Source organism: Anomaloglossus baeobatrachus, chromosome 1 (genome assembly GCF_048569485.1).
Source record: "Anomaloglossus baeobatrachus isolate aAnoBae1 chromosome 1, aAnoBae1.hap1, whole genome shotgun sequence".
NCBI lineage: Eukaryota > Metazoa > Chordata > Amphibia > Anura > Aromobatidae > Anomaloglossus > Anomaloglossus baeobatrachus.
The window spans coordinates 318488557-318510508 of record NC_134353.1 but is presented as its reverse complement, the minus strand read 5'-3'; the positions used below and the strand labels follow the sequence as shown (position 1 = coordinate 318510508).

General features: G+C 45.2%; 1 protein-coding gene across 1 annotated transcript; it reads left to right on the top strand.

Annotated features, from left to right (window-relative positions):
• Positions 1-27: 27 nt before the first annotated feature.
• Positions 28-12678, top strand: LOC142312492 (uncharacterized). The gene is made up of 2 exons (XM_075351443.1): positions 28-128; positions 8649-12678. The coding sequence occupies exon 2, from the start codon at positions 8659-8661 to the stop codon at positions 9574-9576; it is 918 nt and encodes a 305-aa protein (XP_075207558.1). The 5' UTR covers positions 28-128; positions 8649-8658; the 3' UTR covers positions 9577-12678.
• The last annotated feature ends 9274 nt before the right edge of the window (positions 12679-21952 follow it).

Here is a 21952-nt window from a genome sequence, read left to right as displayed (position 1 = left end):
GCGCATGCGTGGAGGACGTGGCGGTGACGTTTGGCTGTAGTTGTGTCACATGACCTCTCGGTCCCGCGCTGTGGTCGGTCGTGTAGCTCTTCGGTACCATCGGTCAGGGCTGCTGGACACCGGGTCAGGTACAGATCGCACCACGGCAAGTCTCAGACGAGTCCCATAATGCATGCGTTTCCTTCTCCCAGCAAAGTCTATGGCTATGTTCACACTCTGCTTCTTTTTCCTGACCGCATCTTTTTCTTAGGCTACTTTCACACATCCGGTTTGAGCCCTGCGGCTCAATCCGGCTGTGAAAGCTTTGCAACGGATGCGGCTAAAACACCGCATCCTTTGCATAAGTTTTTACATGCGGCCCGTCCGGTTTTTTCCGGTTGCGGCATGCTACTGAGCATGCGCAGTGGAAAAAAACGCATGCGGCGACCGGATGCGGTTTTTTCCGCATCGCGCCGTATCCGGCCTCCATAGGTATGCATTGAAAAATGCGCCGCAGCGGCCGGATGCGGCGCGATGCGGTGTTTTTTGCCGGAGCAAAAAACGTTGCAGGGGACGTTCGATCCGGCCGCCGCATCGGCTAAGGCTACTTTCACACATCAGTTTTCTGTATTCAGGTACAGTCCTTTTTTTTTCCGTATCCAACGTTTCCGGTTTTGTTGTGCAAACCGGACCCACCGGATCCGGTTTTAAGCGGATCCGTTGGTGACGGATCCGGAATAAAACGGATCCGGTGGGTCCGGTTTGCATCCGTTTTGCATCCGTTATGTCCGTTTTTTTACGGATCCGTTTTTTAAACACTAAACAAACAATTAACGCGTTCCGTATTCTGATTGGCTATTGGGAAAATACGGTATATATACAGTATTTTGAAGCATATATTACAGAATGAAGACAGAGACAAGCAGAAACCATGGATGCTATTCTTGCAAATATCACAAAGATCACTGCAGATTTTATATTTGAGGCAAATCGCTTGGCTATCATCGTCAGGGAAAAGGAGCGACAGCGACTGAGGCGTCAGCGACATCGACGCTTTTGGATCCATCCCCTGACTGCACAGAGACTGACACGTGGGGTGTTTTCAACCCTATACCTGGAGCTCCGTGGAAACCATGAAAAATTCACAAGCTATGTCCGGATGGCAGTGAATAATTTTGACGTCCTCCTTGGCCTTGTTGCGGACAACATACGTAAAACGGACACCTACAGCCGGTTCTCTATAACACCCGAGGAGCGTTTGCTGGTTACGCTTAGGTAAGTTTTTTTTTTTAATTGTATCCTCCTGTAACTGTAATGTGTTTGCTATTATTTTTTTATAATTATTGTCTTTCCTTTACAGATTCCTTGCAACTGGAGAGTCGCTTTCGTCCCTCCACTACCAGTTTCGACTAGGAATTTCCACCATCTCGGGAATCATTAGAGACACTTGCCAAGCCTTGTGGGATTGCCTCCATGAGGATTTCATCCCCCAGCCCACCAGGGACAGATGGCTTGCAATTGCTGAACAATACTATAACATTTGTCAGTTTCCAAATTGCCTTGGCTCAGTGGACGGCAAACATATAAGAATTGTGAAACCTGCTGCTTCGGGGTCTGAATACTACAATTATAAAAAGTATTTCTCAATTGTCCTAATGGCAATAACGGATGCGGACTACAAATTTATCTCAGTGGACATTGGCGCATATGGGAGATCCAATGTCTTGCAGGTCTTTAAAATGTCCCCAATGGGGCGGCGAATCTATGGGAATACTTTTGATTTCCCTCCTGCAAGACCTCTTCCTGGCACATGTGAGCCCCCAATGCCCTTTGTTTTTGTGGCCGACGAAGCCTTTCAACTCTCCCAACATCTATTGAAGCCATATGCAAGCCGTGGATTGACGCAAACACAAAAAATATATAATTACCGATTATCCAGAGCCAGAAGAATGGTGGAATGCTCCTTTGGGATACTAACCAGCAAATGGCGAGTGTTGTTAACAGCCATTAATTTAAACATTGAAACTGTTGATGAAATAGTGAAAGCATGTGTGGTACTGCACAATTTTGTTTTAACAAAGGAACCTTTGTCCTTGGATGACCAGAATTTGGAAGCCACCTCTTTGACTGACTACACCAGTCCTGGATTTAGGAGTAGTGTTGCCTGTTCAACAATACGTGACAAATATGCTGACTATTTTGTGTCCCCAGAAGGTAGAGTAGATTGGCAAGATCAAATGGTATAAGATTTTTCTTTAGTTTTATAACAAATAAAAATAGTTAAAAATAAATTAAAAAATATCTTGTTAACCTTGTTAATTTTAATCTTTGAATCTCTTTAAAAATTTGTAATTTTTACACCGTCAAATTACAACATGTTATGTTTTTGTATTACCTTATTATTAACTTAACTTGCAAAATAATATTCCCCCCCAAAAAAACAAGAACAAATAAATACATTTCAACAAAAATGTTTTATTTTTTATTACATAGATAAATAAATTATAAATTTGTATATCTTGGGCTTGGGGTGGAGATAGTACTGGAGGGGCTGACAGATGGGAACACACGCACAGTGGGAGTATGGAGGGTGGAAAGTGGTGTTGGTGGTGGTGGGGAAGTAACAGAAGGTGAAGGTGTGGTTGAGAAACCAAGAGGGAAACCAGGAGATGGGATGGGATTTGGTAAGGATTGAGGGGTGGAGTGGAGGGATTGGGAGACAGAAGAGGTGGCGGGTGAATTAGTGGCTTGAGTTGGGGTCATGATGGGTGTGGAAGGCGAGATGTGGTAGTGGGTAGGAAGTGTAGGGGCAGATGTGGTTGGGAGCTGGTACTGGGCAGCAGGCTGGTACTGGGCAGCAGGCTGGTACTGGGCAGCAGGGGGAGTAGGGACAATGGCTGGAGGGGGGGCAGGTGCTGGAGGAGGGGTGGGTGGAGGTGGTTGGGAGGAAACCTGCGCCAGAGCCTGCCGTGTGGCTTGCATTACATGCATCTGCTGGTCAGGAGATAGCTTTTCCATGCGCTCGAGTACGGCTTGAAAAAAACAATGATTGGGTGATTTACTTGCATCTAAATGCAGCCTGTCCAGACGCGTGCACAATTCGTGTGTATTTTTATCCATATTGGCCTTTATGAAGCTAAAACCAGAACTAGATTGTTCTGCTAATAATTTAATGGCGTTCTGGAAGGCTGCATTTAGATGCAAGAACTCGGGCGCATAGTTCCTTTCCTGACCCCTATGACGCTGACGCCCAGAACCCAAAGGTGTTCTACTGAGGGCAGCAGTGTCAGAGGGGTGGGGTAGGGGAAAAGCTATCTCGTCACCAGCAGCTTCAGGTAATGAAGTCTCACGTGAAGCTCCAGCGCAGGTGGATGGGACAGATGTCGATGGAAGGGAAGGTTCAGATGGGTGGGGTCTGTGCCTGTGTTCCCCAGTGGCGGACTGTTCAGGGATCGCTCCTGTCGGGTTCGATGCAGGCTCCCGAGTGCTGCAGACGGTGCTGTTAAAAAGAGGAAAAACAAAACAATAATTAATTTAATTGCTATACATTGGCACTGACTAAAAAAAAAGGCAAAAAAAATCAGACATAAAATATTATACTTTGTACATATTGTGGGGAATATTTACCTTCTGCACACCATAGTTGTCCGGAGGAACGACAACGCTCTAAAGTAACGGTATTTCGATCTGCGTCCTCCGGATCCACTCGGGGCCTGCATCTCTTGATTCAACTCCGCCACCGCTTCTGAAGTTTGTCACCTGAAAGTGGAAAGCACAAAGTGGTTAGTATACAACACATTACATCCTGCAGCATAACCTACTGAACTGTGAATACTTACGTGTTTTCTTCTGGCCACGAGAATTGAGCTCCCCCCAACCTTCTATCGCTGCGTGGCATACCTCGTCCCAGAGTCGACGGGTTACGATAGAATCAGCGTGGCGGCGGTCAGACATTTTCCACAGCGGCTCCCTCTCTCTAACTTCATCGATGAGGAGGTCGATGTTGATAAATCCGGCCTCCTCACCGTCAGAATCGGGAGCACGCTGTGATGCCTGTTCAAAGAAAGAAAAAAGAAATTAAAAAAAAAAAAAAATTAGACAGAAATTCACACAGACATGAAAAAAAAAAAAAAAAATCTTACACTATGACCACCGCCACCTCGACGACGACCCTGGGACGGTCTTGGGGGAGCTCTATCGTGAGCCCTAGAAGTTGAAGCCTTTAGTGAAGAAAAAAAAAACCATTATTTACTTATGTGTTTGGTGTGCTGTGGTAAACAATTCCTGTATGAAACTTACACTATGACCGCCCGCTCCGTGGATTTCTCCACCCCTTCCGTCCTCTTCTGGCAGCATCTCCTGTGATGTTTCTGCCACCTGTGTAAATTTAGTTTATTTAAAAAATTTTTTTTTTTTTTTTTAAAAAAAACACCAAAAAAAAAAAAATATATACCTCAGTTTGTGAACAGGAGGGCGGGCTACCAGAAGACGACATCTCTTTTTTTATTACAGGCCTCGCTTACACACCAACTGGCTGGACCAAACTATTTGCTGACCGCAACACTGCACCTGTAAAAAAAGAAAAAAAAAATGTCTAAGTACATGTACGCAGCTCAGAACAGTGATCTGTGGACAGTACTGTGGACATTACCTCAGGAACACTGTACTCCCCAGAAACGCACACCGGGACAGAACAGAACGTACACACCAACTGGCTGGACCAAACTATTTGCTGACCGCAACACTGCACCTGTAAAAAAAGAAAAAAAAAAGTGTCTAAGTACATGTACGCAGCTCAGAACAGTGATCTGTGGACAGTACTGTGGACATACCTCTTCCCTGGAGCACTGGACTGGAGGACAGCAGAACTTGAAGTCAGGAACGAACGGCAGGAGGTGTGTAGAATGTGCTGGATCCTTTTATAAGTTTTGTGATGATGAAAAAAAAATTTGCGCATGCTCTGTTTACCAAACCGGATGCGGTCACCGCATCCGGTTTAAACCGCATTGCGCCGGATCCGGCATGCATAGACAACCATTGTATACAATGCCGCATTGTACCGGATCCGGCAGAATGCGGTTTTTTTAAGGGGCAAAAAAACGTTACATGACACGTTCTATCCGGCCGCCGCATTTAATTATTTTGCCGCATCCGGAAAAAACCGGATGCACCGCAAAGCAATCAGGTACAATCCAGTTACAATGCAAGTCTATGGGGATAAACCGGATGCGATACCGGATCCGTTTTATCCTTTTTTTTCCGGATTGTACCTGATGGCAAAAAAGTGATGTGTGAAAGTAGCCTAAGGGTACTTTCACACCTCCGGTTTTTCTTCTGCGGCACAATCCGGCACTTTGCAGGAAAATCGCAACCGGTTTTTTTTGCTGCCGGTTGCGATTTTCCTGCATAGACTTTAATTAGTGCCGCATTGTGCCGCATGGCCTTGCGTTCCATCCGGTTTTTGCCGCATGCGGCAGATTTAGCCGATGCGGCGGCCGGATGGAACGTTGCCTGGCACGTTTTTTCGTGCGGCAAAAAAAAACGCATCGCGCCGCATTCGGCCAATGCGGCGCATCTCTCAATGCATGCCTATGGCGGCCGGATGCGGCGCGATGCGGCAAATACCGCATTCGGCCGCCGCATGCGTTTTTTGCCACTGCGCATGCTCAGTAGCATGCCGCAAGCGGCAAAAACCGGGCGGGCCGCAAAGGAAAAACTTATGCAAAGGATGCGGTGTTTTCACCGCATCCGTTGCATAGCTTGCACAGCCGGATTGAGCCGCAGGGCTCAAGCCGGATGTGTGAAAGTAGCCTTAATCTGCCGCATGCGGCCAAAACCAGACCGAACGCAAGCCCCTGCGGCACAATACGGCACTAATGTAAGTCTATGCAAAAAAAAACGCCACCGGCGTTACAAAAGCCGGTGGCGGTTTTTCTGCAGAACGCCGTATTGTGCCGCAGAGCAAAAATCCGGATGTGTGAAAGCACCCTAATGGTCTCAGAAAAAGCAGCCTGTAGTCCAAAAAACGCATGACGTTATGCCACGTTTTTGCCGTATTTTGTGCGTTTTTTAAAGGAGAAACCAGATATGATAGGATAATTGATAGCTAGAATAGATAGAAAATAGATAATAAAACATAGAATATATAATAAGAAAGAACAGATAAAATAGAAAGAAATAATAGCTTGGCCAGCTTTTTGTTTTTTTTTATGTTAATCCCCCCATTTTTCATATCAAGCACAGGAACAGCAGCTGCTGCGAGCTGCAGCCCTCAGCTCTCTGCTGTACCTTGGCTGGTTATGAAAATAGAGGGGATCCCACGCTTTTTTATTTTTGTTTAAATTATTTAATTTATTTTAAAATAAAAATGATGTGGGGTCCCCCCCCATTTTTTTTTTAATACCAGCCAAGGTGCTGCTAATATTAATAGGGTGGGAAGGCCCATCGTTATTTGGCCCTTTCCAGCCTAACAATAACAGCTCACAGCTGCCCCAGAAGTGGCGCCTTGGGCCAGGCTCTTCCCCGTTGCCCTGGTGCGATGGCAATCAGGGTAATAAAGAGTTAATGGCAGCCCTCAGCTGCTGCTAAGTCCTAGGTTAATCATGGCAGTCGTGAATGAGACACCCCTCATCACTAATCTGTAAGTGAAAGTAAATAAACAAATACACCCCCAAAATCCTTTATTTGAAATAAAAGACAAAAAAAATCCTCTTTCACCACTTTATTAACCCCCCGAACACCCCTCCAGGTCCAACGTAATCCACATGAGGTCCCACGACGCTTCCAGCACTGCTACATCTGACACTCACAGCGAGCACCATAGAACAAGACTGCTCGCTGTGAGCTCCATGCACCAGCTGAAGCGAACCGCACGATAAGCGGTGACGTCACTCAGGTTACCCGCGGCCACAGCTGGAGTCCTCCACCTGTGACAGCAAATCACCCGAGTGACTGAAGTGAGCAGCGCGGTCAGTGGGACGTCACTCAGGTGATTTCCGGTCACAGGTGGAGTCCGTGGCCATACTGTGGCCGCAGCTAACTAGAATGACGTCACCACTGAGCACACAGCTCACTTCAGTTGCGGCCTGAACTTTATAGCAGGCAGTTCTTTTCTATGGCGCTCGCTGTGCGCTTCAGATATGTAGCAGTGCTGTAAGCGTTGTGGGACCTCGTGTGGATTACGTCGGACCTGAAGGGTTGTCTTGGGGTTAAAAAAGTGGTGAAAGATGGTGCTTTTGTCTTTTAGTCCAAATAAAGCATTATTTAAGTGTTTGTGTTAATGTCATTTCAATTAGAGATTACTAATCTTGAACTTATTGGCAGCTATGGGCTGCTGCCATTAACTCCATATTACCCCGATTACCACCACATCAGGGCAATGGCAGCCCATAGCTGCCACTAAGTCCTGGATTAGTAATGGCAGGCGTCTACCCGAGACGCCCCATTACTAATCTGTAAGTGAAATGAAATAAACACAAACACCGAAATAATGCTTTATTTGGAATAAAACACAAAAAAACACCCTCTTTCACCACTTTATTAACCTCAACACAACCCTCCAAGTCCGACGTAATCCACCTGAGTGACGTCCCACTGATTGCACGGCTCACTTCAGTCACTCGGGTGATTTGCTGTCGCAGGTGAATGACTCCAGCTGTGGCCGCGGATAACCTGAGTGACGTCACCACTTATCGCGCTGTTCACTTAAGTTGCTGCGTGGAGCTCACAGCAAGTAGTCTATGGCACTCGCTGTGAGCTTCAGACATGTAGCAGTGCTGGAAGCATTGTGGAACCTCGTGTGGATTACATCGGACCTGGAGGAGTGTTTGGGGGTTAATAAAGTGGTAAAAGAGGGTGGCTTTTTGGCTTTCACTTACAGATTAGTGATGGGGGGTGGTCTGTTATTAACTCCTTATTACCCCGATTGCCACCGCACCATGGCAACGGGAAGAGCCGGGCCCAGCGCTAGAATTGGCGCATCTTATGGATGTCCACTTGTGGGGTGGCTGTGGGCTGCTATTGTTAGGCTAGAAAGGGCCAAATAACGATGGCCCTTCCCATCCTAATAATATCAGCCCCCAGTTATCTGCTGCACCTTGGCTGTATTAAAAAAAAAATGGAAGGGACCCCCTGTCTTCTTTTTTTTTTTTTTAAATAAATAAAAAAAAAAAGCGTGGGATCCCCTCTATTTTTCATAAACAGCCAAGGTACAGCACAGAGCTGAGGGTTGCAGCCTGCAGCTGCTGCTGTTTCTGTGCTGAATATGAAAAATAGGGGGGAACCCCACGTCAATTTTTTAACAAAAAAAATAGAAAAGCAGCTATCCCTCTATAGAGCTATTCTATTATTTCTTTCTATGTATTCTATATGTTCTTTCTATTCTCTACCTATTATCTGTTATCTATTATCTGTTGTCTATCTATTTATCAGTCATCCTATCCTATCATATTTTGTTTCTCCTTTAAAACACATTAACAAAATCACGGCAAAATGTCATGCGTTTTTTGGGCCTCAAGCTGCTTTTTCTGAGACCACAGGAAAAAAGATGCACTCAAGATGCAAAAAGATGCAGCGTGTGAACATAGCCTAATAATGTTTGGTGGACAAGCCAGCAGCCATATTTATTACCGTTTTGTCTAACGCTAAAAAATTCTCACCCAACCCAACAGGAACCACATAATGGCTAGTGAAAACCCATTTTACCTTCCTGGAATGGCAGACCTGCGAGGCGACTCATGCTCCCAGTGGTCCCGAATTCTTCCACGCCATAGCCCGTTACCAGGAGGCGCCCCCATTCATTCGTGGCTCCGTGGCCTTTTATCTCTACAGATTGGACAAGAATTACAGCGAGAGGGCATGATTCGTGATAGAGACATGCGAGAAGCCATTGTGGCAATCAATGCTGTAGGAGGGGCACTGAACATAGACCCCACTAGGTGTCTCAGCGTGCATTCAGTGAATGAGCTGATCCGGCAGTCCGCAGGCGCTGACACCGTCGCCTTAGGTGGTGTTTCGGTCCCCGTGGAGGTCGATATTCGCACCATCACAAATTCTTGGCCGGTAGACTTCCCTGTGCAACCTGCTGACAACATGATCTCATTTCATCCTGCCCACTGGGCTGCCTGGCTGCTGACTCTTGTGCCTGGAGGTGCCGGACTAGTGGCTGCACGGAAAGCCGATAATCCTCCAGCCAAAATAACACCGGTCCCAGTCTCCGGGGAGCTTCATCCTTGGGCAGTGCCAATGTACATTGATGTTGACATCACGACTGGGGCAGCTGTGAACCAACGGGAGGGGGATGACTTGGCCGTTTTGGAATTGTTACTGATCATTTCTCTCTTTTCCCCTCGATCATCTGCACGTCATGGTCAGATCATCAACGCTGTAGTGTTAGGCGTTACAAGTGTGACAAGTGGTGGGAATATCATGAATTCAGAAGTTCAGAAGATCATTAGGCAAGCTAGACGGGAATCTAAGGTAGACACAATTAATTTCACCCGAAATATGGTCCTGCGGGGATGGGACTTCTTCTCCAATCATTGTTTGCATGGGATGACCAAAGGGGACGACTTCAGGCAAATGTTCCAACTGCTGTAAACTACCACCCAACCGTTCTTCCCATGCTTAGCATCATTATGCCAACAGACTGAGCTCAAGAAGTTGACGCCGATTGTGACAACTATTCGCGCCATCAAAGATTATCAAGACTTCCCATGGCAAGAACTCTTTGATCTGATAGCTCTTCAAACAGGGACTGATGAACTAGGGTCTATTCAGCAGTATGGGGCATACATAACCGCCGCTCCATCAGCACCCCAGCCAGTTGGATCAGCTGGCACTGAGGCTCCTGCAGGAGGTCGCTGGGCAGGATGGGAATTTATTCTGAGAGGGATGGGTGGCAAAGGCCACGTGAAGATTGCCAGTTTTGTTAACAGTCTATATGCTGCTATTCAACTAACGGTTCAGGTTGGCGGTAACGTGGCTTTGAGGGAGTATAAAGGTGTGGAGAACCATACTGTGCCTCTGAGGCACATCATTGATCGCTGGATTGCACAGTATATACAAGCTCGAGCAAAAGCCGCTGCCGTTAACAATGCGGCTGCTGATGGTGCTGGCCTCCAAGCCATAGGAGCTCTGCACTTGTAGTGTAGTCACTCATCGTGTGGATTAGTTGGCATCCTGCAATCCAAACTAATGATATATCTGTAGGCAGTGTTAATAAGCAAAGTGTGTGCCACAGTTATCAGTAGTGCCTTCTAAAGTGGCCAAATATATGCACCAATGTATTATTTCTAGATTTCAAGTGGTTATGTTATGTCTTTCCTTTACCAAGGACTGACATACTGGGGTGAAAAAAAATGTCATCCCAATATGCCAGTGCTTGGTGGCTCAACACACTAAATACCATAACCTTTAACATAAAGAACACCACTATAGTTCTATTCTGCGCACGCTTGATAACTAGGAATCATATTTGTCTCCGATCTCTCCTTCACTCCCTACATCTGATCGCTCGCTCATGTCATCTCCACCTGAAAAACATCTTTCCAATTCAAACTTCTTATTGTTCACTGTGCAAAAACTCTCACTGTCGCTTTAATTCATTGTTATCTAGACTATTGCAGCTGTCTACTAATCAGTCTCCCTGTTACTAAACTCCCCTCTCCAATCCACCCTGAATGCAGCAACCATGATCATATTCCTCTCCAACCGCTACACCAATGCCTCCACCTTGTACCACTCATTGCATTACACAGTACAATATAATCTTAAAGGGAACCTGTCAGATGCAGTATGCATCCAGAACCACTGGCAGTTCTGAGTGTATATTCCTAATCCCTGCCTAACCATCCCTGTATACACTAGTATAGATAAAGAGATCTTTAGAAAAAGTATTTCTACAGATCATTTATCTTATGCTAATGAGCGCAGGGACTAGTCCACCCACTTATCATGTTAGTACGCTCACAGGGGTGTACTAATATGATATGCAACGCAGCGTCACCAGCGGTGACAATCGTACCTGTGTTTGCTGTTACCACGCTTCTGAATGCCGGGCACTTCCGGTCATGCGCAGTATGAAGTCGGGTGTACGCGACCCAGCTTCAGAGAGGTCTAATGTGCATGATTGGCATTCCGAAGAGCGTTGACAGCGAACACAGGTACGCACGTCACCGCTTAGTGATGGTGAATTGAATAGCATGTTGGTACACCCCTGTGGCTGTGCTAACATGCTAAAAGGGCGGACTAGCTGGAGGATGTAACGCCTTTGGGACTAGTCCCTGCGCTCATTAGCATAAGATAAAAGATCTTTAGATTTTTTTTTCTAAAGATCTCTTTATCTATGCTAGTGTATACAGGGATGGTTAAACAGTGATTAGCAATATGTACCCAGAACTGCTCATGGTTCTGGGTGCATATTGCACCCGACAGATTTACTTTAAAGTCATCCACAGTTCTGCACTGCCCTACATCTCCTCCCTGATCTCTGTATATCACCCTACCCGTGTCCTCCATTCCGCTAATGACCTAAGACTATCATCCTCTATAATCCAAATCTCCCACTCTCTCTCTAAGACTTCTCACAAGCTGCACCTATTTTCTGGAACGCACTACACAGGACAATTTGCTGTATCACAATACCCACAGTTTTAAGTGAGCTCTAAAAACTCATTTATTTAGACTAGCCTATCAACTCACTTATCTACCTATTCTCCCTTTAATCTTACAATATATTCTTCACAAACTGGTCCTTTTTTATCATCTATATACACACCCTCTATGCACTTAATAGCCCCCTGTACTTGTACAAATACTGGCTGGTGACTGGTTCATGCAGCGATATGTGAATCCTCTATTATTTTGATGACTGGACCATGCAATTTAAAGGGAACCTGTCAGGTGCAATATGCACTCAGAACCATGAGCAGTTCTGTGCATATTGCTAATCCCTGCCTAACAGTCCCTGTATACACTAGCATAGATAAAGAGATCTTTAGAAAAAAGTATTTCTAAAGATCTTTTATGATATGCTAATGAGTCGCAAGGGCATTAGTCCCTGCGCTCATTCCACCCTCTGTGTCCGCTGTCACTGCTGATTTGAAGTGCCGGCACTTTCGGTCATGCATACTATGAAGCTAGGTGTACGTGTCCCAGCTTCATAGAGGTCTAGTTAGCATGACCGTAAGTGCCGGGACTTCTGATCAGCGGTGACAGCAGACACAGGTACGCGCGTCACTGCTGATAATGCTGGGCATTGTATAGTATGTTAGCATGCTACCATGCTAAGAGGGCGGAATGAGCGCTTATCCCCGTGCTCATTAGCATATCATAAAGGATCTTTGGAAATACTTTTTCTAAAGATCTCTTTATCTATGCTACTAGATACAGAGACACTTAGTCTGCGATTAGAAATATGCACCCAGAACTGCTTGTGATTCTGGGTGCATATTGACAGGTTCCCTTTAAGCACCTTTTATCATTTACCTTTTGTGCCTCCCCTATTTCCCCATAGATTGTAAGCTTGTAAGCAGGGCCTTCACTCCTCTTGTTTCTGTTGAATTGTATTATTCTTTAATGTCTGATATTATCTGCATATATCCCCTTTCAACTTGTTAGCTGCAGAATATGTTCGAGCTATATAATATATAAATAAAAATTATGTTACGGAGTGAAAATTGCATATTTGCCATTATACGAGAGGCTGCTGCTAAGTGTTTGGCTTTACCCAGAAAGAAACGAGATAGGATGATGAAACTTTACATTTATTCCACATACTCTCCACTGATGTCAAGACACTTCTTACATCAGTATTGCAAGTTCTGTAAGCCTAGCACAAAGAAGGATTTCGGTTGTGCCTCAAACCATGCATCCATAGCAGCCATGGCATCAGAAATGGTGTGAAATTTGGTTCTCTTGAGGTGTATCTTCAAGTTTGGAAACAGATGATAATCAGAGGGAGCTAGATCTGGTGATTAAGGTGGGTGGTCAATCAGTTGGAAGCCCAGCTCTGCCAGTTTTGCCATGGTCGCTTGTGCAGTGTGACCTGAGGCGTCTTGCAGGAACAAGATTCCTTTGGACAGCTTGCAGCGCCTTTTAGAATTCAGAGCTGCCTTCAATTGGTCCACAAGTTGAATGTAATACCTTGCATTGATGGTGGAACTCTTTTGAAGGTAGTCCAGTAGCAGCACACCCTCCTTATCACAGAACACAGACGCCATCACCTTAGTGGCTGATTTTTGCACTCTGAACTTCTTTAAACGAGAACCACTGTGCCTTCACTCCTTTGACTGATTCTTGTTTTCAGGTTTTCAGGGTCATACAAATAATCTAGGTCTCATCCATAGTGACTAGTCAATCCAGGAAGTTCTTATCAGTCCGGAAGTGCTGACAAATGGACCGGGAAGTTTTCACTCGCATGCTTCTCTGATCTGTTGTCAAACATTTGGGGACTCACTTTGCAGATAGTTTCCTCATGTCCAAATGTTCATGGATAATGACACAAACACGTTCACGGGAAATCCCCATGATATCTGCTATTGCTTTAGCTAAATTAGTTGATTCTCCAGTATAAGGTTGTGCAAAGCATCGACGATCTCCGGAATAACAACCACTCTCGGTCGTCCAGGACGTTCCTCATCATTGGTGCTGAAGTGGCCCGTTTTAAATTTGGCAACCCATGTCTGGAATATGAAGTACATTGATCACCCAATGTCTGCGACATATCACCGTGAATATCCTTTGCGGACTTTCCTTGCAGAAACAAGAATTTTATCACTCCTCTGCTCTCAGTTGCTGTGAATATCGCATTAGACTCCGCCATTTTGTTTTCCCGCGTGTGTAGAACACTGTCACCATAAGCAACAAACACAAAACTTTGAAAACATATATTAGACACATAAGGCTTTCATGTGATGTAACATAAGTTACCATAAAAACAATTGCAAAGCCAAAGACTTATCAGCAGCCCCTCGTAGTGCCTAAAACATTATAGTGCTCTTACACTGTAGTGCCCATACTTTGTGCCCAGCTCATGCACCCCATAAATTAAGCGGGCTGTCCTCACTACAGAAATGCGAAAAGTGAACGCTAAGTGTGATTTAGAAACACTATAGGGCACATAAGGGAGGGGGCAACTTGGATTTGAGAGAGCAGATTTTTGTTATGCGGTATCTGGCTCAAAACTCGCCGAGTGTCAGGACTACTTTTGATACTGTTCACACAGCAGAGTTCGACACTCCACACGATGCTGCTTTTGAGTTGCACAGACAGGCTCAGGTGTAGTCCTCCTGGGTGAAGGGAGGGGGGCCATTAGTCCAGAGTTGTCCAGGAGCTAAGGCAAGGAAGGTGGCCCAAACATCCTCACCTTCAGAAGTATCTTTGGGATTGGGTTCAGCTAGGGTCCCCTAGCCTGAAGGACAGTGTAGGCTCCCCTGTCCTTAGAGATCTCGTCACACCCCGTGACAATTTTGCTGAATTTCTTTTTGGGGAAAAAATAGCGCTTTTCTGGAGCCTTTGTGTTACTAGAAGCATGGAAGCTTTGTATATTTCCATTGATGGACCTGAGCGTTGACTTGGTTTTTTTTGGAATGAGTTAAAGGTTTTATTAGGACCATTTTGCATGACATTTTGGATTAGATTTATCTTTGGGATTTTCATGTAAATCTCCAAATGAAGTGATTCAGAAGAATTCACTGATGGATCCATTCACTAAAATAAGGCAGGCAGAGATACTTTGGACTCTGACCTCTTTTTGGTGGTGTCCTTCTTTTTAGAAGTGCACAAAACTGTGGTGGACTGCTCTTTTATGAACTCTTAAATAGACGGACACAGCCGGATCATAGGCAAGAATAAGCAGACACAGTTCAAAGTGATTCCATCCAGGGCCATCATCACCAAACGGGCAAGTGGTCTGGAGAAATGGGGGAGCTAACTCACCATCGGCAGGGGCCATGACCTTTTCTGTGGCTCCAGGGCAGAGTTCATCTGTGGGCAGAGTTAGCATGCAATGCTCTCCTGTCCCATACATGAAGAGAGGAGCAGAATCCCCAGTGCTGTATACCACCACAGTAACGTGTATGCCCTCTCCAGTAATGTGTATTACCCCCAGTAACATATGACCATCAGTAATGTGTATACACCCCCAGTAACATGTATGACGCCTCCAGTAATGTGTTTCCCTCTAGTAATATCTATGCCTCCAATGATGTGTATGCCTCCAGTGATGTCTATGCACCCCAAGGATGTCTACGCCCCCATCCTCCCCCTTGAGTTATTTGCCCCCAGCCCCTCCTATGATGTATACACTGTAGTCCCCATGTCTCCTGTGATTTATATACAGCAGTGTCAGTGTGTGCTATGCAGCCTTGTCTGCTAGCAAGCGATGCTCTCAGGCCGACAAACAAACATAATTAAAGTGAATCTGTCAGCAGGTTTTTGCTGCCTCATCTGAAAGTAGCATAATATAGGCAAAGAGAACCTGAATCCAACAATGTATTATATAGTTTACTGGGTGAAGCCTTGATGACATAATCTAAGATTTTATTTTTTCGATGTAGCAGAACCCATACAGCTGCCCCCGCCCACACCAGGCTTTCAGTGTACATTTCCATAGACAGAAGCTTCTAATCACAGAGGGGGTGGAGTCGGACTAGGCTCACAATCTCCTCAGACCCACTAATGATAAAGCTACTGTAGCTAAACTACCATGGCAGGTAAACAAAAGCAGACAATAAGATAAGAGATGGCTAGCTATAAACTGAATGTTAACCCTTGCGGCATGCTGTCTTCAGATTACAGAGCAAAAATTTGCTGACAGAGTTCCTTTAAAGGCAGCAGTGTCATGACGGCCATCATACAGACCACCCTGAACAGCCACATGCCCAGGAAGAGATGGATGGAGACAAGTGGGGGAGGTGAGCGAGGCTGCTGCAGGCTTCCGCATATTAAAAATAAATATAATGTGTGTATGTGTGTATGATATGTATCTGCAGTCCCTGACAGAAGTTCTGTCGCTTATCCATGTTATATAAATAAAACCTTATAACCTGACTTTAAATTCATCCATTGGTTTCATAAATTACTCTTTTGAAAGCTGAAACCCTCCCAAATTTGGTTTAGGTTATGAAAATAAAATTCCTGCAAAGCTGAAATAGTGATCATTTAATGAACACAGAAAGGTCAGATTTTGGCAAGACGAAACTTCTAAGGCCAGAATCACACTTGCTAGTGCCTTGCGTGTTTCTCGCGCGAGTCTCTCATGGTAGAACCCGGCATGGCCGCACACTATGCATACAGGAGCGTCTGAGCTGCATAGAGATATATGCAACCGACCCGCTCCTGTCAGGGGAGTGTGCGGCCAAGCCGGGTTCTACCATGAGTGACTCGCGCGAGAAACACGCGAGGCACTAGCAAGTGTGATTCTGGCCTAATACAAAGATATGTTGCATAACATTGGTGAATGAAATTGTGGTGCTATTAGAGCCATATTTAAGATTTTGTGTGACTTCCATGAGCTTGAAGGACTGCATCCATGCGGTTCAACAATGATTCATACAATTTATTGATGAAGTCATCAGGAATAGCAAAGAATGCAGTCTTACATGCCTCCCATATTTCATCTAGATTCTTTGGTTTTGTCTTCCAAGCTTCCTCTTTCATCCTACCCCAAACATGCTCAATGATGTTCATGTCTGGTGACTGGGCTGGCCAGTCCTTGAGCACCTTGATCTTCTTTGCCAGGAGGAACTTTGTCGTAGAGATGGATGTATGAGATGGAGCACCATCCTGCTGTAGAATATGACCCCTTTTATGATTGGGAATGTAAGAGGTAGCTAATACTTCTTGATATTTTAGGCTATTGATATTGCCTTCCACCTTGGAAATGTTTCGCACACCCCCATACTGAATGTAACCCCAGACCATGATCTTTCCACCACCAAACTTAACTGTTTTCTAGATCCATACGAGCTCCAGTAGGTCTCCTGCAGTATTTGCGGCGGCTGTGGTGTAATTCAACTGAACATTCATCAGAGAAATCCACCTTCTGACACTTTTCCAGCGTCCATCTGTTTAGCAGGCTGTGGGACTTGGCAAATGCCACACAGTTTTATAATTGCCTTTTGTTTAGTGCTGGCTTCTCGGCACTGATTAGACCATGGAGGCCATTTCGAGACAGAATCCTACAAACTGTTCTAGCTGACACAGGGACGTGAGGTGACCAGGCCTTTTGGAGCTCTGCTGCAGTGGAAGAGGGGTTGGCTTTGGATTTTCTAACCAACAAACGTTCCTCCTGAGCAGTTGTCTTGCGGGGTCTGCCGGACCTGGGCTTGTCAAAAACATCTCCAGTCACTTCAAATCTTTTTTGAATTCTTTGTACTTGACCCTGAGACACATTAAAGGTACCAGCCACCTCTGCAGTGGATCTGGTCTTCAGCCTCTTGATAATCAAGGCTTTGGTCGCAGGGTGGATTTTTGGCATGTTGTCAGAGGTCAAGTTGCAGTTCAAGTGAAGGTCTGTGGTGCTGGGTTTCTTTACACACCCACTAATTAACCGATCATTTAGTGAGCACAGGTGAGGATGTAAATTAGGATTGGGTGCATTATATGACAAGGCGACAAAACTTTTGTCTTCCCAAAATCTGACCTTTCAGTGTTCATTAAATGATCAATATTTCAGCTTTGCAGCAACTTTATTTTCATAACCTAAACCAAATTTGGGAGGGTTTCAGCTTTCAAAAGAGTAATTTTTGAAACCAGTGGATGAATTTAATGTTATAAGCTTTTATTTACATAACATGGATAAGCGACAGAACTTCTGTCAGGCACCTTTATGCTGTGCCGCCATATTGCTGTGCCGCCATATTGCTGTGCCGCCATATTGCTGTGCCGCCATATTGCTGTGCTGCCATATTGCTGTGCTGCCATATTGCTGTGCCGCCATATTGCTGTGCTTCCATTTGCTTTGCCCCATATGCTGTGCCGCCATATTGCTGTGCCGCCATATTGCTGTGCTACCATATACTGTGCCACCGTATACTGTGCCGCCATATTCCTGTGCAGCCATATTCTTGTGCAGCCATATTACTGTGCCCCATATACTGTGGCACCATATTGCTGTGGGGACAGACAGTTTTAGGAGGTATACAGCACTGTGATTGGGGAACTTACAGTTCTAGGGGGTATACAGGCAGAACTGCAGTTGGGGGACAGACAGCTCTGGGGGGTATACAGGCAGCGCTGTGGTTGGGGGGACAAACAGCCTGGTGGGATGTTGGTGCATCAGCTCCTCTCTTCATCTGTGGGACAGGAGCTCAACACACATGCTCGGTAGCTCTCCCCCAGATGAACTTGTCCTGGACGCAGCGCTCAGCAAAGAACGCTACGTGCAGGTGTGGATTTAACTGTTGGCAGCCAAGAAAGCACTGCGGTCCCAGGAACTCGGCCCATGGGCCGCAGGATACATCACCGCCGCTGCCGACGATGAGTGGGTTGTGATGCCGGCCCTGCCTGACAGCCCAGTGTCACCGCTTGGCTACTGAGCAGTGGCACAGAGCGGGTGACAGACAGAAAGTACAGCACATAGCATACGCTGTGGGCTCCACAAAGATGGCGGCGGTCTCCTCCCAGAGCTGTGATCTGGACAGCCCAGGGGGTGTGTCCAGGTCACAGTAGGAAGCAGCCACAGTGCAGGAGTTAGGGTCGGAGCCCGACTATCAGCCCTTATGCACAGGGACTGTCGTATTAGAGGTGAGTAACTATAAATAACTAGCAATTGATGATTCTATAAAAAAAAATACTAGATAACAAACAGGAATATAATAAATGTAATTTTTATTAATTATATTTACACACTGCTTAAGATAAACATTAACACAACCCCATTAAAAACAATTAAAGGACAGTGTCATCAGTTGGCAAATAACATGATGGCTATGAAGAGTTAAGGGGGCTTTAAACGCAGCGACATCGCTAGCGATGTCGCTGGTGAAAGCACCCGCCCCCGCACAATATCGTTAGTCCCCGTCACTCGGATTTACCTACCAACGTTGCTGTGGCCGGCAAACCGCCTCCTTTCTAAGGGAGGCGTCACAGCGACGTCACACGGCAGCCGTCCAATAGAAGTGGAGGGGCGGAGAGCAGCCGAAAGAAAGTGACGCCCACCTCGTTGCCGGCGGACGCAGGTAAGCTGTAGTTCCTTGTTCCTAGGGTGTCACACATGTGTGCTGCTTCAGGAACGACGAACAACCTGCATCCAGCACTAGCAACGATTTTTTGAAAATGAAAGACGTGTCAACGATCAACGATTAGGTGAGTGTATTTGATAATGGCCGTTCGTAGCTGTTACACGCAACGACGTCGCTAACGAGGCCGGATGTGCGTCACGAATTCCGTGACCCCAACGACATCTCATTAGCGATATCGTTGCGTGTAAAGCCCCCTTAAGCATGAAGAAATTCAGATCCTATTAGAAGGACAAAACCTCTATAGCCAGGTGAAATATGTAACGTGCCATAGTGCAAACATAACAAGTACCCACCAAAATATGCCATGGTATATGTACCAATAATGGAAACCACACTGCCCTGTTCTGGTTGGTTTACAGTTAGGTCCAGAAATATTTGGACAGTGACACAAGTTTTGTTATTTTAGCTGTTTACAAAAACATGTTCAGAAATACAATTATATATATAATATGGGCTGAAAGGGCACACTCCCAGCTGCAATATGAGAGTTTTCACATCCAAATCGGAGAAAGGGTTTAGGAATCATAGCTCTGTAATCCATAGCCTCCTCTTTTTCAAGGGACCAAAAGTAATTGGACAAGGGACTCTAAGGGCTGCGATTAACTCTGAAGGCGTCTCCCTCGTTAACCTGTAATCCATGAAGTAGTTAAAAGGTCTGGGGTTGATTACAGGTGTGTGGTTTTGCATTTGGAAGCTGTTGCTGTGACCAGACAACATGCGGTCTAAGGAACTCTCAATTGAGGTGAAGCAGAACATCCTGAGGCTGAAAAAAAAGAAAAAATCCATCAGAGAGATAGCAGACATGCTTGGAGTAGCAAAATCAACAGTCGGGTACATTCTGAGAAAAAAGGAATTGACTGGTGAGCTTGGGAACTCAAAAAGGCCTGGGCGTCCACGGATGACAACAGTGGTGGATGATCGCCGCATACTTTCTTTGGTGAAGAAGAACCCGTTCACAACATCAACTGAAGTCCAGAACACTTTCAGTGAAGTAGGTGTATCTGTCTCTAAGTCAACAGTAAAGACAAGACTCCATGAAAGTAAATACAAAGGGTTCACATCTAGATGCAAACCATTCATCAATTCCAAAAATAGACAGGCCAGAGTTAAATTTGCTGAAAAACACCTCATGAAGTCAGCTCAGTTCTGGAAAAGTATTCTATGGACAGATGAGACAAAGATCAACCTGTACCAGAATGATGCGAAGAAAAAAGTTTGGAGAAGAAAGGGAATGGCACATGATCCAAGGCACACCACATCCTCTGTAAAACATGGTGGAGGCAACGTGATGGCATGGGCATGCATGGCTTTCAATGGCACTGGGTCACTTGTGTTTATTGATGACATAACAGCAGACAAGAGTAACCGGATGAATTCTGAAGTGTACCGGGATATACTTTCAGCCCAGATTCAGCCAAATGCCGCAAAGTTGATCGGACGGCGCTTCATAGTACAGATGGACAATGACCCCACGCATACAGCCAAAGCTACCCAGGAGTTCATGAGTGCAAAAAAGTGGAACATTCTGCAATGGCCAAGTCAATCACCAGATCTTAACTCAATTGAGCATGCATTTCACTTGCTCAAATCCAGACTTAAGACTGAAAGACCCACAAACAAGCAAGACCTGAAGGCTGCGGCTGTAAAGGCCTGGCAAAGCATTAAGAAGGAGGAAACCCAGCGTTTGGTGATGTCCATGGGTTCCAGACTTAAGGCAGTGATTGCCTCCAAAGGATTTGCAACAAAATATTGAAAATAAAAATATTTTGTTTGGGTTTGGTTTATTTGTCCAATTACTTTTGACCTCCTAAAATGTGGAGTGTTTGTAAAGAAATGTGTACAATTCCTACAATTTCTATCAGATATTTTTGTTCAAACCTTCAAATTAAACGTTACAATCTGCACTTGAATTCTGTTGTCGAGATTTCATTTCAAATCCAATGTGGTGGCATGCAGAGCCCAACTCGCGAAAATTGTGTCACTGTCCAAATATTTCTGGACCTAACTGTATATAGCATGCACATCCATTTGCCCACCTGTTGAGATTCGGCACACGCCACTCGCCAATCACCTTGGCCAACGCCGGCACCAAGACATCACACTGCACATGCATGTGTAGCACAGTGAATCATTAGACGCTAGTCGGGGAGAGGGAGGAAGTGACTATGTGGGACTGTGCATACCTCAAGAAGGCCTATTCCGTCATATTGGAATTGGGTTATATAGTAAGTACACAATTTATACCAGGGCAAGTATAGGACCTTCAAATAACGCTCAGAAATTCAGTAATACAAGAAGTTGATCAACTTCCTCCCCAGAATTCGATTCATGCCACCGTATGCCACCCAGTGGTTGTCAAAATTACTGCACCCTGTGGAAAAAACCTTTTCTGAACAACATAGAGATAATACCCGCATAGTAAATGTGAAACGGGAAATATATAGGAAACAAAAAAATATACATGGCTATGAAGGAAAAAAGCATGTGAAATTGAAGTTGCGTTATACATTAAAATAAGCATATATATATATATATATATATATATATCTCTCCTGAAGAAGGACAATAATCTCTGAAACACGTAGACTAATAAATAGAATGGTTCCTATCTATTAGGTCTTGAATTTTCTTCCACAGCAGCACGGCATTTAACCCTTTCTTTAATCTGCACCTATGAATGTGATCGAGATCATACCCAGAAGGATTCAGGCAATGCTGAAAACCAAAGG